The sequence below is a fragment of the Meleagris gallopavo genome, chromosome 4 (assembly GCF_905368555.1).
Source record: "Meleagris gallopavo chromosome 4, MGAL_WU_HG_1.1, whole genome shotgun sequence".
NCBI classification, from domain to species: Eukaryota; Metazoa; Chordata; class Aves; order Galliformes; family Phasianidae; genus Meleagris; species Meleagris gallopavo.
Window position 1 is genome coordinate 64,566,546 of NC_139407.1, and position 15,174 is coordinate 64,581,719.

General features: G+C 38.2%; 1 protein-coding gene across 15 annotated transcripts in view; it reads left to right on the plus strand.

Annotated features, from left to right (window-relative positions):
- The window catches only part of LOC104910903 (uncharacterized), a 117,825-nt gene that overhangs the window by 69,080 nt on the left and 33,571 nt on the right, over nt 1-15,174 (plus strand). For 4 of the 15 annotated variants that reach the window (XR_014883246.1, XR_014883247.1, XM_085223654.1 and 1 more), the window contains exons 8-11: nt 6,085-6,214; nt 6,898-7,025; nt 13,809-13,869; nt 14,099-14,150. Coding sequence is in view for 3 of the 15 variants with exons in the window: in XM_085223654.1 (XP_085079780.1) it covers nt 6,085-6,214; nt 6,898-7,025; nt 13,809-13,869; nt 14,099-14,131 (352 nt within the window). In the remaining 12 variants the exon portion in view is untranslated. The other 11 variants (XR_014883250.1, XR_014883249.1, XR_014883248.1 and 8 more) reach the window with 9 other exon arrangements.

Below are 15,174 nucleotides of genomic sequence, written 5' to 3' on the forward strand. Positions count from 1 at the left end.
TGCTCTTCACCAATGAACCCCAAAGTGCCCAATGAAAAAACATTGGTAGTATTATCCCCATCTTGTAGTATATGATGTACGTACTATATATCGTAAGTATCAGGATCTGGGTCTTATATGGGCTGGAATTTGTAATTTCTTTAGCTGGAGCATGGGACTGTATTGCTTTGGAGAACTGAGACCAGCATTATTTAGCAAAGGCCAAAAGCACGTCACAAGCTGCTTTAAGTTTATGATAAAAATTTCCTGGTTTTCAACCCTTTGCTCATTCCATTCAACCATATTGGCTCTCTGAAGTGCTAGCGGTGCGGAAGGAAGAAGATGCTTTATGATCCTTGATGACTATAAAGTAGCAAATAAAGCTCTAGGGTGCTTTCAAGCTCACAGTGATCTCGTGGGGTGGAAAATTAATCATGCTACAGCTACTGGAGAATATATTTTTTTTACATTAGCTGTTTGGGTCTTTTTCCAAACCAGAAGATGATAAAGCGCTTCCCACTACTGGATGAAGACAAAAGAAATTGTCATCAACACAAGCAGTAAAATAAGCTGAATAAGGTTGTTTGGACTCCTGGTTACTAATCTAATCCTTTTACAATCATATTTTTGGCACTAGAAATAAGAACTATTTGCAAAACAAACATTTTTTTTTTTTTGTAATGTCCCAGTCATACTGTTGCAAATGTTGGATCTCATATCTTTGATCTGGTCTTTCAAACTTCAGTAACAGCTACTCTCTACTTACTACAGTAAGTATATTCTGTGTAAATCTATAGGCACTTAAACTTTTGGAAAGCACTTATAAATTGTTTCCTGCAGTCAATATGTATTAGATACTGCTGAAATAAAGCAGAGACAGTGGTTTGAGGTTTCTTGAGACTCCCAATATTCCTGATGAAAAAAATCTCAGCTTTATTTTTTCCACTGCTATTTTGCAGACCAGTTTTCTTACACTAGAGATCTTTCCTGAGACCTCTATTATACTGCAAGTATGGGGTTCCCTCTGGGGTCCCAAACTATCTATATGCAAAGTAATTCACAAATACTCAAGATTTTATTTTCCTGCTGAAAGCTTGTTCTTATCTAGACGAGGCCATTTGGGATTTCCGGCATGGTTACAGTCTCCTTGTAAGCTGATCATTCCCCTTTTCACAAACTGCAGCAGCCTATGAGCACTGGGATTTCATATGCTCTGAGCAAGGTCAAGCTTAGCATTTTCCACCCCAGTGCCATTACATCACTGCAGCACAGATAAAAAATGGAAATCATACTTTTATTATAGCAAAGCCAGCTCTCCAGTTTTGCACTGCAACCCCCCTTTCATAATCATACTGCATCTCGACCATCTTCTCATAACCTAGGTCAAAACCTAAGACTGAACTTGGAAGGGTGGATAACTTCTTGACTTGCACTTGTCTTTAACATCACTGAAGGGTTGTCTTTTAGAAAAAGTGGAGCCCTGTTGCAAAACTATTTATATTTATCTGTTCCTTGAATTTCAACAGATCTTTCTATCCCAATTAAAATGCTAGGAGTGATGCATATAGGAACCAATTTTCTCTTTTAATTTCAGTTTGTCAGTCTCAAGAAGGTGCTGTGCAGCAGCTGTGGCACCAGACCACTTCCACCACAGGCTTCTACTAAGGGGAAAACTGGAACTTCAGTAAGAACAACTTAAGATGAGAGAAAACATGTTTTCACAAAATGGAGCACAGCAAAAAAAGCAAGACTTGGAAAAAACCTGTTACTCATCATTAAGTTTTTCAGCTCATCTAGTGCAAAGCTCTAGTATTTGGTAGATTGTGCTGTGGAGTTGTGTGCTCAGGTAAGGAATGATTGTGAGTCAGCACTATCCAAGTTACAGCAGTTCCTATGAAGTACTTTGCCTTGCAGCCAAATGTTTCCTGACACAACTGACCACAATCCTTGTTAGACCATTATCCAACCACAAATTTAATTAAGGCTCAGTAAAAACCTCAGTAAGATGAAACAGTGGAATCATAAGAAAAGTCTTTTTTTTTTAATGATAAATTTAAGGTTTAGTAATATATCGATGCAGAACAAGATCTTAGGATGAACCCAGGGAAGTGGAATCACCATTCCTGGAGCTGTTCAAGAAACGTGGGAATGTGACATCGACAGACATGGTTAGTGGGCATGGTGGGGATGGGTTGGTGGTTGGACCTGATGATCTTAGACATCTTTTCAACCTTAATGATTCTACGATTCTGTGACTTTCTTACAGACTTCTTTGTGAAGTCTACTACATCTCTCTTAAATGCTACTGCAGAGATTATTTTCATTATATATGCAATCATAGAATCACCAAGGTTGGAAAAGACCTCCAAGATCATCTATCTGGCTGTCTGTCTATCACCATTTCCCCTCTAAACCATGTCCCTTATTACAAAATCTGAATGTTTATTGAACACCTCCAGGGCAGTCTGTCCAGTCTGGCAGTCCCCGGGCAGTCTGTCACAACACCTGATCACTCTTTTGGAGTCCAACCTGAACCTCCCCTGGCACTACTTGTGGCCATTACCTCTCATCCTATTGCTGTTACCTCTGAGCAGAGACTGAGTCCCACCTCACCACAAAGTAATTTCAGGGAGCTGTAGAAAGCAATAAGGTTTCCTCACGACTCCAGTTCTCAAAGACTGAACAGTCCTCACCCCCTCAGCTAATCTCAGTAAGGTTTGTGTTCCAGACCCCTCACAGCTTCATTGCTTTTCTCCACACAAGCTCCAGGGCATTGATGTCTTGCAGTTCAGTGAGTTGAAAGAAAAAACAGAAGCCTTATCTGCCCCAGTACATGCTTTCTTGGACACCATCTTTCATTGAAGTATCTAACTCACTAAGTATTCAAAACCAGATGGAGCAACTCTGGATGTCATCTACTTGAGAAAATGTGGTTGCTTATTTAGCAGATGTGTTGCAGCTTGGATTTGTGTAGGGGTAAGTGTCCAGCTGTGCACAGCCTTGAACAGTTTCCAGTTCTCCCTAGGAAGTTGTGCCCCACTTACCAGTGTTTCCACAGAAAAACAGATGTAATTGGGCAGCCGTTAATGGGGAGGAAAGGAGCCGTAAGTAGTGCGAAACTTAGGGAGGACTTTGCCAGCACAATACTCAGTCTGTTTGATGCAATGCAGGGTGCAGTGTGGAGGATGAAACCCTCAAGTGTCACCTGTGGTGTCTTCTGTTGCTAACTGTCTTAATGACTATTTATAAAAAAAAAACAAAAACAAAGAGAATCAACGAAAACAGGTTTCTATGTTTCTGTAATTTTCTAATCTGTGATAGAAAATCTTATGCATGTATAAAAAATATTTCTGGGTAAATTTATGGACTCTTGTGCAATACTCAGTCCCATTTTGGATGCAAATCAATGTTATTTCTGCTGTCATTAAGTGAACTTTCTGAAGCATGAGGAGTACAAAAGATCTCTAGGACTGAAGAGGTACTTAGCAACATGAGGTTGAGTGGTTAAATATTACATAATTCTGTGGAAAATATTTGTTTTTCTTGAAAAGTCTTATATAAACTCTTATCATCATCTTGATCTCTACAGTCAACAGTTATAGATGCTTTCCCTCCAGATATTTACTGCAAAATGCAGTGATATTGTGATCTGAAGCACAGGGCACAAGTGTGAACTCCTGTTGTTCTGGTCCCGTCCCTGTTGTATTTGGTCTGATTTAGGGAGATTTAAATTGGATGTATGGAAAAAGTTTCTTACAGTCAGAGTGGGGAGGGGCAAATGCTGCCCAGAGTGGAGGTGGATGACCCATTCCTGGAGGTATTCTAGGTCAGGCTGGATGGGGCCTCTGAACACCTGATGGAGCTGCTCGTGTCCCTGTTTAATGCAGGGGAGTTGGACTAGATGGTCTTAAGAGTTGCTTTCTACTCAAACGATTCTATGATTCTCTTCCCTTTACAATCTACAGATGTTAAATTATGCTGAAGATAGGACTGTGGTTAAATGTAGTTTGTCACTGAGGGCTCTGGAGAACTAAGAGGAAGGATGTGAGACACTGCAAGACGTCTTTTTAATTTTTTGCTGTCTCCTGGTGAAGTAAAGTATAATGCCAGTAAATAGCAAGATTCTGCAGTAATTTGTCCTTCAGTGACACAGAACTCCTTTAAAGTTGCTCAACGTGCCATGTTATTTCTCATGCTTTTATGATACTATATTGAATTGTTTCCTCCCCACTTACAATTAATGCAAGATGAATCTTTCTTCAAAAGACATTCTAGAATTGGGCACCCATTTCTCAGACATCTTCCATGTCAGCTGGCACCGAATTTACTTAGGCAGTTCTTGAAATCGCATCCATAGAATTTAATTGTTAACTGAAGAGTCCTCACTGGAAAATATGATTAATTCAAATGTTACCAGCAATAAAAATTACTTTGTTATGCCTGTGACGTGCACTGTTGATTCATAACAATAATGGCACGTTGCACCTAGGTAGCACTTTTCGTCTGAACTGGAGGATCAGAGTCAGTATTTCCATTTTGTGAGTGTTTCATATAAATCTCTGCATTTGTCATTGACAAATGAAAGAGTTTCAGAAATGTTTTCCCTATCATTTGTCTCTTGGAACATAAACCAAACAAGAAAAGTTCGTACTGTATCACAAGGAGTAGGAAAAAAACGAGTTTGTTGGCTGGGAGAACTTAGTAATGGCAGAGTGATGAAATAGCTGGGGGACACGCTGGGCCCCACACTAAGTGCAGTGGAAGGCATGCGGTCAGTATGTGAATAGAAACTCCCTCAGTTGTTCCTGGGGCACTGGATAGCACAGTCTGGCCCTCGCTTTGTCAATGCTATGGTAAATAGATATTATGGTTTTACATCTGTACTCTCAATACATTCAATCAAAATCAGCATGTAGCAGTGAATCACTGTGACATGATGTTCTTTTTTCAAGCACAGCGAGAGAGATATTTTCCAGATAGAGTTCAGCTTATTTTCTTTTATACGTGATGGGAACCACACTTGGTATTTACAGACTTTTAAAAATTTCCTTGCAACCACAGCTATTCAGGCTTTCATTACATGTGAATTAAATGTGTCTCACAAACTCCTTTGTCAGCAAGACAGCAGGTAAAAGGCAAATAAGTGCAGGAGCAGCTTGCTGAGAGATGGTGTGAAGCACTTCCTATGCTCAATTTTCTCCTCTCTGAATAGGAAAAATATAGTTACAGAAGGTCACAAGTAGGATTTTTGTTCCAGGTTATTCTATATGTTAAATTTAACACAACAATCTGAAAACCTCTGCTTCAGGCATTACATAATCAGTTCCAACACATAATTTAATGTGCAGTGCAAACAGAACTGGTTGTGCTCGGAGGTATGCAGATGCACAGTCCAAAGAGACAGAACATACAATCTGGGAGGGAGGCAGAGTAATATGCTTCATCACTGGGAACTGTATAGAAAAGTGATTACAAACTCATGCCTTAAAGTGAAAAAAATTTCCCAACAGTTCTGGCAGATGTGGTTTGCTTCTCCTTCTGCTCCAGGCTTCTAATGTAAAAAAGAAAAAGTTATGTCACAGAAGTAAAAGCTACAAGAAAACCACAAAATACAATAAAAAAATACGTATAATTAATAACATATCAGTGAATGGCTGCTCTGTGGTTTCTGTAACGTGGACTCCATAGAAAAATGCAGTGTGTGGGTCCTTAGATGTAGCTGTAACTCTGGAGCCTGTTTTCCTGACTCCAGCATTGTGTCCTCAGGGCAAAAGAGATTCTTCCCAAGGATGGTTTAAAAATATTAAACAGAGTTTTTCCATGAGATGATGTGCAAAAATACTCTTCAATAAAATGTGTGAAGAGCTCATGATGGCATGCTCTTACTGAAAAAACCCCCAGCAACAACAGCCAAACATGGCTACGGAGAGAGCTGTGAAATGAAACTCTTCAAAGGCCCAGAAAAATAAAATCATTCAATGATTAATGGGTTATATGAGCCTTAGCATCTCGCCATGAACTTGTATTACATCTGAGATTTCAGAAGACTACTGCCATTCTTACACTGACTGTGTAGTTTTAAATCTCTTTTCTTATCTTCTTCAGGTTGGATATTAGGAAAAACTTATTCTCCAAAAGAGTGGTAATGCATTGGCACAGGCTGCCCAGGGAGGTGGTGGAGTCACCATCCCTAGAGCTGTTGAAGAACTGTGGAGATGTGGCAAGGAATGAGCAGGTAAGAGTAACAATATCTTCAATCACCATATATCTGAATTTTATTTTCCGGATGCACAATATAGGCTCTTTCAAAGCAGGCTCTGATGTAGCTGTAGCAATACATAAACATGTATGAAATGTATAAAGGAACACAAAAATAGGTAGGCAGTATGGATGTTGGAAGACTTTGGCCATCATCTTTGATGTTGCCCTTACACTTACTGCCCTATTGCCAAAAAGGCAGGTGTAGCCAAATATCTTTATTTGCTTAAATACATTGGAAAGGAAGGAACCCTCTCTGATTTTGATTGTTTTCTCTTGAGGTACTTTGATAATCAACCCATGATTGGAAGAGTGGGAGGGCAATGAAAATTGCCTGTTTTTTAACTGGAGGTAGAAAATAGTTTGTTTTGAATAAGTTTCACTGTAAGGAAGAAAGGTTCTGCGGGATGTGATGAGATGTCAGACTACTGTTGAAGCATCTGGATACAAGTCAGTGTGATGGGATCAGCAAATACATTTGTGCTGTCATTCTGGGAGATCATGTATTTAATGCTCTGCAAATATTGCCTTACCCTGTTTGACAGTAGACTCTGAAAAGATCCCAAGATCTTATTAACAAGCAAACAAAGATAATTTAGCTTAAATTGAAAATAAGACTATACAAAACAAAAACTAATTATTTTTTTTTATTTCTTCTAGTATTCCTGGACACAAAAAGGAAGAATAATTGACTTTCAGGCTGTATGTTACAAATCCACTTATCTGATTTTAGTGGTGCCTGTGACAAGAAAGGAAATGCAGGAAAGGGAGCTGGCTCCAGAAAGGAGGTACAGTTGCGTAGATACTTTCTACCTGGAAAGCACATTATTATATGGGTGGATACAGCTAGAACTTTTGGAATAAAATATGCAAACAACCTAGTTTTATTCCAAGCTTGCCCTTCTTTTGGAATATTTATGTATTTCTTCTGATTTTTCTAGTGCAGTAGGTTGGTTGGTGGTTTTTGGTTTTTTGTTTTTGTTTTGTTTTGTTTTGTTTTGGTGTGTCTATTTGTCTCCCTTCCACCCACGACTCATTGTTCTGAACATAAGTTTTGCATATCTCTCTTCTGAATATAACCAGTGCTTTGTAAGACTGACTGAGAAGACCTCTCTTTCTTAGAACATTCTCTAATGTTCTTAGTGTACGCTCCAAAATTCTGTGTGAATTGGAAATTGTCTTTGCATTCCTTTGCCTCTACCACTAGAGCATGTGCTTCATGAACTTTGGCTGAGAACTGTGGTTGTGGTTGCTCAGGCATATATCACTCTGTTTTCTCTTTGTCTCAGTTAATTTTGCATCTTCCGGTACCTTTCTCTGCTCATCTAAAAGAGTTCTTTCCGGTTCAAAACAAGCAGTGTTGTGCAATTTGTTGAGAGTTGATTTTTGGGTGTTTGGAGGGGATGGGAATGGTTTCACAACATGGACTAGAACCAAACGTGCATAACTTTTACCTTTCTGACCCATTTGCTCACATGCTTCCTGTTTCCTTTATTGCAAAAGTTAATCTCATTAGAAAAAAATAGCACAAACTCTGTTAAAAATAAAACAAATGTTTCCGATCCTGTTGTTTGTTGTATGTGAGGTGGGTATTTCATGCAGAGCTAGAGAATTGAAATGTCTTGTAAGAAGCCTGGTGTTTTGGGAAGAAAAAAATGGAGGAGAAAATGTTTATCTGCTTTGCATAGCAAACAGTTCACAAAACGCTGTATTTATAGGTGCAGAAGCAAAGAAAACTTCATCTAGATCGCGGTTATGGATCTTCAGTGTGCTCCACACCAGCACACACTTCTGGTTTTCTGCAGAGACCTTGAACTCTGTCAGTTCTGTCCTTCCTGCAGCAAATTTTACCGAGCGCAGGAAGTCATCGCTGGTACTTGACATGGCTTCTATGGCTAAGCACACACTTTTCTAGGGAGAAGTGGGGAGTGGTTTGGAGGCTTGAACTTTGTGACATTTTGCTCAACTTGTGCAATCTTTTGCTCAATATTTGATAATCTGCTGTTTTCATCAGCTGTCAGTTACAAGAATTTGCTATGGGATTTTCACAAATAAACAGAAGTAACTGGGAGGCATGAAAAAGGACTGCGTACAAACCCTTGAGTTTAAATTCCTTTAAATTTCCTTAAGATTTCCACCAGTAGACTTTTGTGTGCAGAGAAAGCCACAAGCAATATAATCAATCATTTGTTGAATATGGTTTTCTGAAACAGCTGTGTATCTGGATAAGCTGCTTGATAAGTTACCAAAGACAGCTTATGGGTGGTGCTTGTGCTCTCTGCACATTGTGCGAAGTGCTGTTCAAACTGCCCTTGACTCCCAGCCAACAGATGGGAAAGTCATTAGCAATCAGATTTGAACAACAGTTGCTTTTTGTGTTTACAAAGTTCTGTACATGATCTGTATGTTGACAAGTTATACACTGGGTGGAAAATGTCTGACATCTCCTCTCTGCAATTTCTGTAAAAAATTGCAGCAATCAACACGCAGCTGGGGGCTCCAGCAACCAGCTGAAAAAGGACTCGATGTGGTAAAAGGGCAGGACCATTGGGAACAACAGTGCAAGGCCAGTTTGCCACTAGAACACAAAGTTCACCCAAAATCATGAGCATTTCTTGTGCTGTGGCTGAAGTCAATAATCTCAGTACAAGCAAGAGGAGCACTCCAGGTACATAAACCTAAGCAGTCTTTAGGCAGGTCTAGTTTATGTGTCCATAGCACGTAATCGTAGCTGTGCTCAGCCCTGGCAGAGCTGCTGGAGTAATAATTTCTCAAAAGTAAACTGCAGCAGAAAATCTCTAGAAAGCGTTCTGCATAACCGGTACATAATGGACATCAAGTGTGGCATTATCCTCTTTTTGTTCTTATTAACTAGATTCCTCAAGACATAAACACATGATCAAGCTAATCCTAGTATTCAGGAGTTTATATTAGGGATGAAATTAGTTCATTATATTTAATTTATGGGTAAAGAATCTCCATTAGTTTGTAATGTTTCCCTGTGCTGTAATAACGCTCTCTGCTTTCCCAGCTACTGTCCAGGAGCAGTGTGGTTATTGCAGAACCAACATTTCATCAAGGCACCTGAGGGCTGGGTTGGTAGAAGTAAATCCATTCTGATAAGAATTATTTCAATAGTAGAGGTTATTTATTTATTTACTTATTGTAATCACAGTATTACAAATATATATTTTTAATTGTTCTTTTCTGAAAACCAAATCAGCAGGAGGGGAGATTTTCCAGCCTCACATGGGCTCAGGTGGTCAACTCATAATTTTCAGCATGACTCAAATGCTTCTTTGTTCCCTTACGTTTCATTTTGCTATGTTGCAATAACCACAGATGTGACTGTCCCAGCCCTTTCCCCTGTCCTAGATCCCCTGAGGAGGATTATTTGTGAAATATACAGCAGAATGGTTAGCTGAGGGAGGTGAAGTTTGGATACATGTGTTTCAGACATGTAATGCACGGGGATTTCAAAACTGAAGTGGTGATACATGGTGTAACCTGGCTTTAAATTCCTACTGAATTAAAGAGTCAGTTCAGCCATAAAGTCATCACAGACTGTAAAGTAGAAAGTAGCAATGAGCTTGACATTCCTTCTGATGGATCAGTAGATGGACTAGATATTAATGGTCTTTTCCAACCTTACTGATTTTATGATTCTACTCTGTCATTCTATGAAATTAAAGGAGCTGGTAACAGAACAGTCAAACAACAACCAGCAACAGCTTTGGTATTATAAAAGGAAAGATGTATGTGTAAAATCATTTTCCACTTACAAATGTAAAATAAAGCACTAGGCAAATGATTGCTAGAAAATTTTATCCTGATTCTTCTGCTGAGATCAATGTGTATTTACTTACTTGACAGATGTTGAAGCTCTTGATTAGAAATACTCCATTTTTTCTCTCCCCATAAATATACATAGGCAAATATGCCTGTACCTACCTACCTGCATGAAAGGGATTGAGAACATAGGCATTCAGTTATTGAATCGGCTTCCACGAAATGTGGAAATTTTCAAACACCTTCTATATTTCTGAGCAGAAGCACATGGCCAACCTCATTTTCCATTCAATTGTGAGCCATCATTTACATCTGTGAAAAGTGAGTGAAAAATGCTACCAGCATGAGTAGACCAATTTCTAATTTTTTCACATAAACATGACATTATAAAACATAAGGAAGCAGAAAAGCTGGTCCTTTGTGCTGGCAGGAGCAGGTTTCAATTCTGGTCCCTCATGAGCCAAGTTTTTCTTGCCATATTTCTCAGGTAATTAAGTCTGTTTATGGGAAACTGTGTTCGTTTTCCTGCCTGTCCCCTTTTTATAATGATTTTGCCCTGAAATTCTGTGGTGGAGAGAGGTATCAGCATCGCTATACCTCACTTACAAAACAGCAAACTGAGTCAAAGAAATGATGTGCCACTCAGATAGTTGATATGAGAGTTAATTGAATTCAAAGTTCCTGTTGTCATGCCAGAGACAATCCTCTGACATAGACCCAGGCACTGTTTGCTAATCTACCATTAGCAGTCCAATGGCATCTGTATCTTCAGGACCTTTGTCTTAATGTGTCCTCTGCATCCACAGCTGACACGTCACATCCAGTTCTATAAAAATGAACAGTTGGAGGGTTGGCTGAGGGAAAAAGTTTAAATCAAAGGTGTTTATTTATTTAATGAAAGAGCGTAATGTGGAAATACTTCCAAATGAAACCTCTCACTTCATGAACGTTTCTCACCAAAACTTTGGAGTTAACATTAATTTCTAATGCAATTTGAACTGTAGTCCTAGCTCTGCATGTCTGAAATTATGAGAAGTTTCTGATTTACAGCTATCCCTGTCAGGCAAAAGACAGCATCTTACATTTATTCACTCATTTTATTTGAATTATTAACTTCTGTAAAATGCTGATCGTATTTTCTTCTTCCACCTAGAATTCCTGATCCCTGTGTTGTTATGTGAAAGAATTAGGTGTAAAAAATATAGGGAATTACCCAGATCTTAACCCCACATAGCGCTGAATGTTTCAGGCATTATCCAGTAAATCACTTAAGCACATATTTGCCTTTCAGCACCTCAGGAATCTCATTCCTATCAATGGGTTTCCTCAAGAATTTCAAGGGCCAGAACTCTCAGCCTCCTGCTGAATGAGGAGATTTGGATGTGAGGAGTTAGAGCAGTCCCTGTGCAGTGTGAGGACCTGCTCCTCTCCTGATCTCTGAGATATCCTGACGTTTTGTGAGGAAGAGAGCAAGAGCAAAGAAATGTAAGCCTAAATAATTTGCTCCTTTTGATTAGGGGTTGTGCAAGGGCTAACGAGGATTATTACTGCTCCTAGGAGACATAAAAAAGGCAACAAAGAGAAGCCTGTATTTGGATGGCATTGACTTGGAAATACAAAAGGAAAAACTGCAGCTCCACTGAACAGGGTGGGGTAAAGAACTGAAAAGAATAAAAATACTCAACTTTTCTTGACATTAAATTCAACTATATTTTCCCCAGGAAAAACGAAATGAAATACTGGTAATTTATACAGACTGCTGAACAAATTGAAACCATATACAGAAAATTAAGTTACGTTTTTATGGAAAGAACAGAATATGTTTAACAATCACTACCTAGAGCCAGCAGTATTTCACTATATAACTTGCAGAGTGTTTTAATTACGCTGAGGTCAGAATGTCTGTTTCCAGTTTTAATTGGTTAAATCAAGATTTTATTGGGTCTGAAAAAAAAAAATGGAAGTTTTTTTGTTCTTAGATTTATTTTTTAAGCTAATATGAATTAGAAATATAATAAAATATATCTCTGGATTCTTATTATATTTGTGAAAATATCGTTAAAAAGAAAAGATGAAACCACTTACTTGAGTAATGCATGTGCTTGAATTTCAGTGTTTTGAAAGTTCTTTATTCTTAACCACTGGTTTTCAGCCTAATTTTATGTTGCATGGCAGCTCAGTTTCTATTACAAAGTGAAGGTTGAAGAGATGGGAGCAGTCTCTTCAACACTGTGTGGCCATGGTCAGCTCCCATTGTAGGAACTGAGTTATATTCTGTAAGTTGTTTGATAATGGATATTTCTATTGCCTAATTTCAAATATTATCTCAATGATAGCCAGGGTGATGTAGATGAATGACATGGATTTTGCACTTTGTTTCTTCAAAGAAGTAATGTTTCTGTAATTGTGCCTCTTTATTTAATATGGAAAATGGGACTGAAACTGGAAGCTGACTACGTCCCATTCCTGTGATGGTCTTGTATAGCAGGTTGAAGAATCACTCTCATTTTCTTCATTTTGCTCTTCCAGTGCATCTTGTTCTGTTTAAAATTCTTTTGCAATAGAGTTTCTCAACCTATGAAGAATGTAACTGATCCATAACTGCCTTGTACTGAAGATGCTCTTGTGAGAAGTCATAGGATATGATTTGAAATGTCTTTGGATGGAGGAGAAAAATTGAGTGTGTATCCTTTATATCCTGGTTGAAGAGATTAACCACATAGGGGTTATAAAGAGAGACAAACAGTGGAGTGACAGTGGGCTTGTTTGCTCCTGTTAGACAAGAAGAGAAAATAATACCTCTGCTTTATATTTGTTTATTTATTTATTTGAAGGAGAAATGACAGCAATAGCTATGCTCAGAAAATGATCCCTAAGATGACGATGAACCTTTCTGTAGGCAGGACTTTGGATGTGCTTTTACACAGTCCTTCTTGCTTCATTCTAGATGGTTCCCTCTCCAGAGAGCAGGCTGTTTTGAATCTCATTCTGAGATGGCTAATACTTCCCTGGCATAATTCTGAGAGTCTGGTCACCTAATACAGGGTTGTGAATGTGGCTTGGACAAAAAATTAGATTTATGATGCTTCGTTATTGCAGCTCATAAATCATTTTGTGGCTGTAGCTCAAAAAGGCTGTTTTTTTCCGTTATACCTGGTGATTCTCTGAGCTGGATGTTACTTAAGAGGATCAGCATGGGATACCCTCTAAGAAATAATTTCAATCGAAGTGGCATTTGAGAGGAATGAAGATGTCTCATAGTATTTTATCTCCCATAATTAAGATACGCGTTTGCTCAGATTAGGTCCAAGATATCTAGAAAGACTGAATTCCTTGCAACTGCTCTCTGCAGATCTGAATTATCATCATAAGTTTGAGCCTTTGTACTGATGACCCTATATTTTTTGTTGGCAATTATCTCAAGTTAGATCAGGTAAAGATAGAGTATAACAATGACTGCATAATCAGAATACCAGTAGCTGAAAGCACACTGATTTGCAGTGATTGTTATACTCCTTTTCAGCATTTGGTTGGAAAACTGTGAATGGAAAGTTCCATTATTTCTGCACTATTTGTATTAAATGAAAAACTCATTTTTTTCCTTTTTTTTTTTTTTATCTTTTCATCCCATTAGGCTCCTAAATACCCAAAAACATTTAATAAGACTAAAAGGTACATTAATATATTTAACTGTAGCTATTTGAGCTGATGTCCTTGAAGAATATATGATGATTTTTACAATTATTTTTTTCTGATGATGTATTCCACCTCTTCTCCTACAGTGCCTGGCTATTTTTCCAGTCAATATCTAGTGCTCTGCACAGCATCCAGGAGAATTTGCAGGTGAGAATCCATATATCCTGAAATAAAACAGGATTTATTTATTTATTTTACTATATTACCTCTATTCCCACTTTAAAAAATAATGATCTTGCTCTTACTCAGTATAGATTGGCCTTATAGAAGCAACATAGCTGTCATTATGTGTGTATGTACATCCTTGAAAGATTCATAATAATTTCCATTTGTTCATTGGATAGCACCCATTTGGTTAATTATCTTTCAAATGCAGGGCGACCATGCCGCATGTGAAAGCTGTATTTGAAACTGCCAGAAACATCCAAGTATGTAACCTGACTATCCAGTTATACTAACAAATGATTATTAGAGTTTGAGATGGAGGAAAAATGAAATGTAGTCCCAATATTTAACTAGTGATACTTTCTAAAATGAACTACACTCCTATAATTCATTTTTTTTTTTTTTTAATTTGTGTCCCAGTTCTTTCTTATTGGTCTCAGCTTTTGTGCTATTGAATGGTTGTGCTGTTGTGCCTCACCTGCATAGATGAACACTGATACCACCATAAAGTGTACTTCATTTCTCCTCTATCTGAAGCAAATCCTATCTGTAGGTTTATTTCATCATCTTTGTAACATGACCTAGTGTTCATTACATTTGAATTAAATAAAACTTGGTTTGACATTATCTGCAGATCATAGCTTGGCACAAAAAAAAACAACCTAAGCCAAACCAAACCAAACCAAAAAAACCTTGTGGAAAAAACAGCAAACTGTTCACCCTATCAAGAAAATGGCAATATTGATGGCTTTAAATATCACACAGTCACTAGTGTGACTCTCATTGTCCACTCACTTAAAAGGAAGGCAATAGATAAACGTTTATTAAAACAGATATATTTATAGTCTTCCTGTTTGCATAAACAGTTTGAAAATTTGACCTCAGTCTGGCCTAGAGGCTTTAATCCAGGAAATGAAATGTCCGTATGCATATATTTTTAGACTTCATCATTTTAAGCTGAACTGCAGGATGGTTTTACTCACAATTTTTGAGTGCCTGAGGTTAGCAACACAGCCAGAGTTAGAAATATGATCAGGGATCAATGAGACATCAAAATAAAGAGAATATGGATGCAATAAGATTATATGAAGAACATCTAAGAAGATGTTCATATTCATACTGATAGGAGAAGAGGTAATGGCTTTAAGTTGCACCAGAGGAGGCTCAGGTTGGATATTGGGAAGAAATTTTTATCAAAAAGAGTGGCCATGCTTTGGAGCAGGATGGCCAGAGAGGCAGTGGGGACAACATCCCCAGAGCTGTTCAAGAAATGTCCAAATGTGGGAC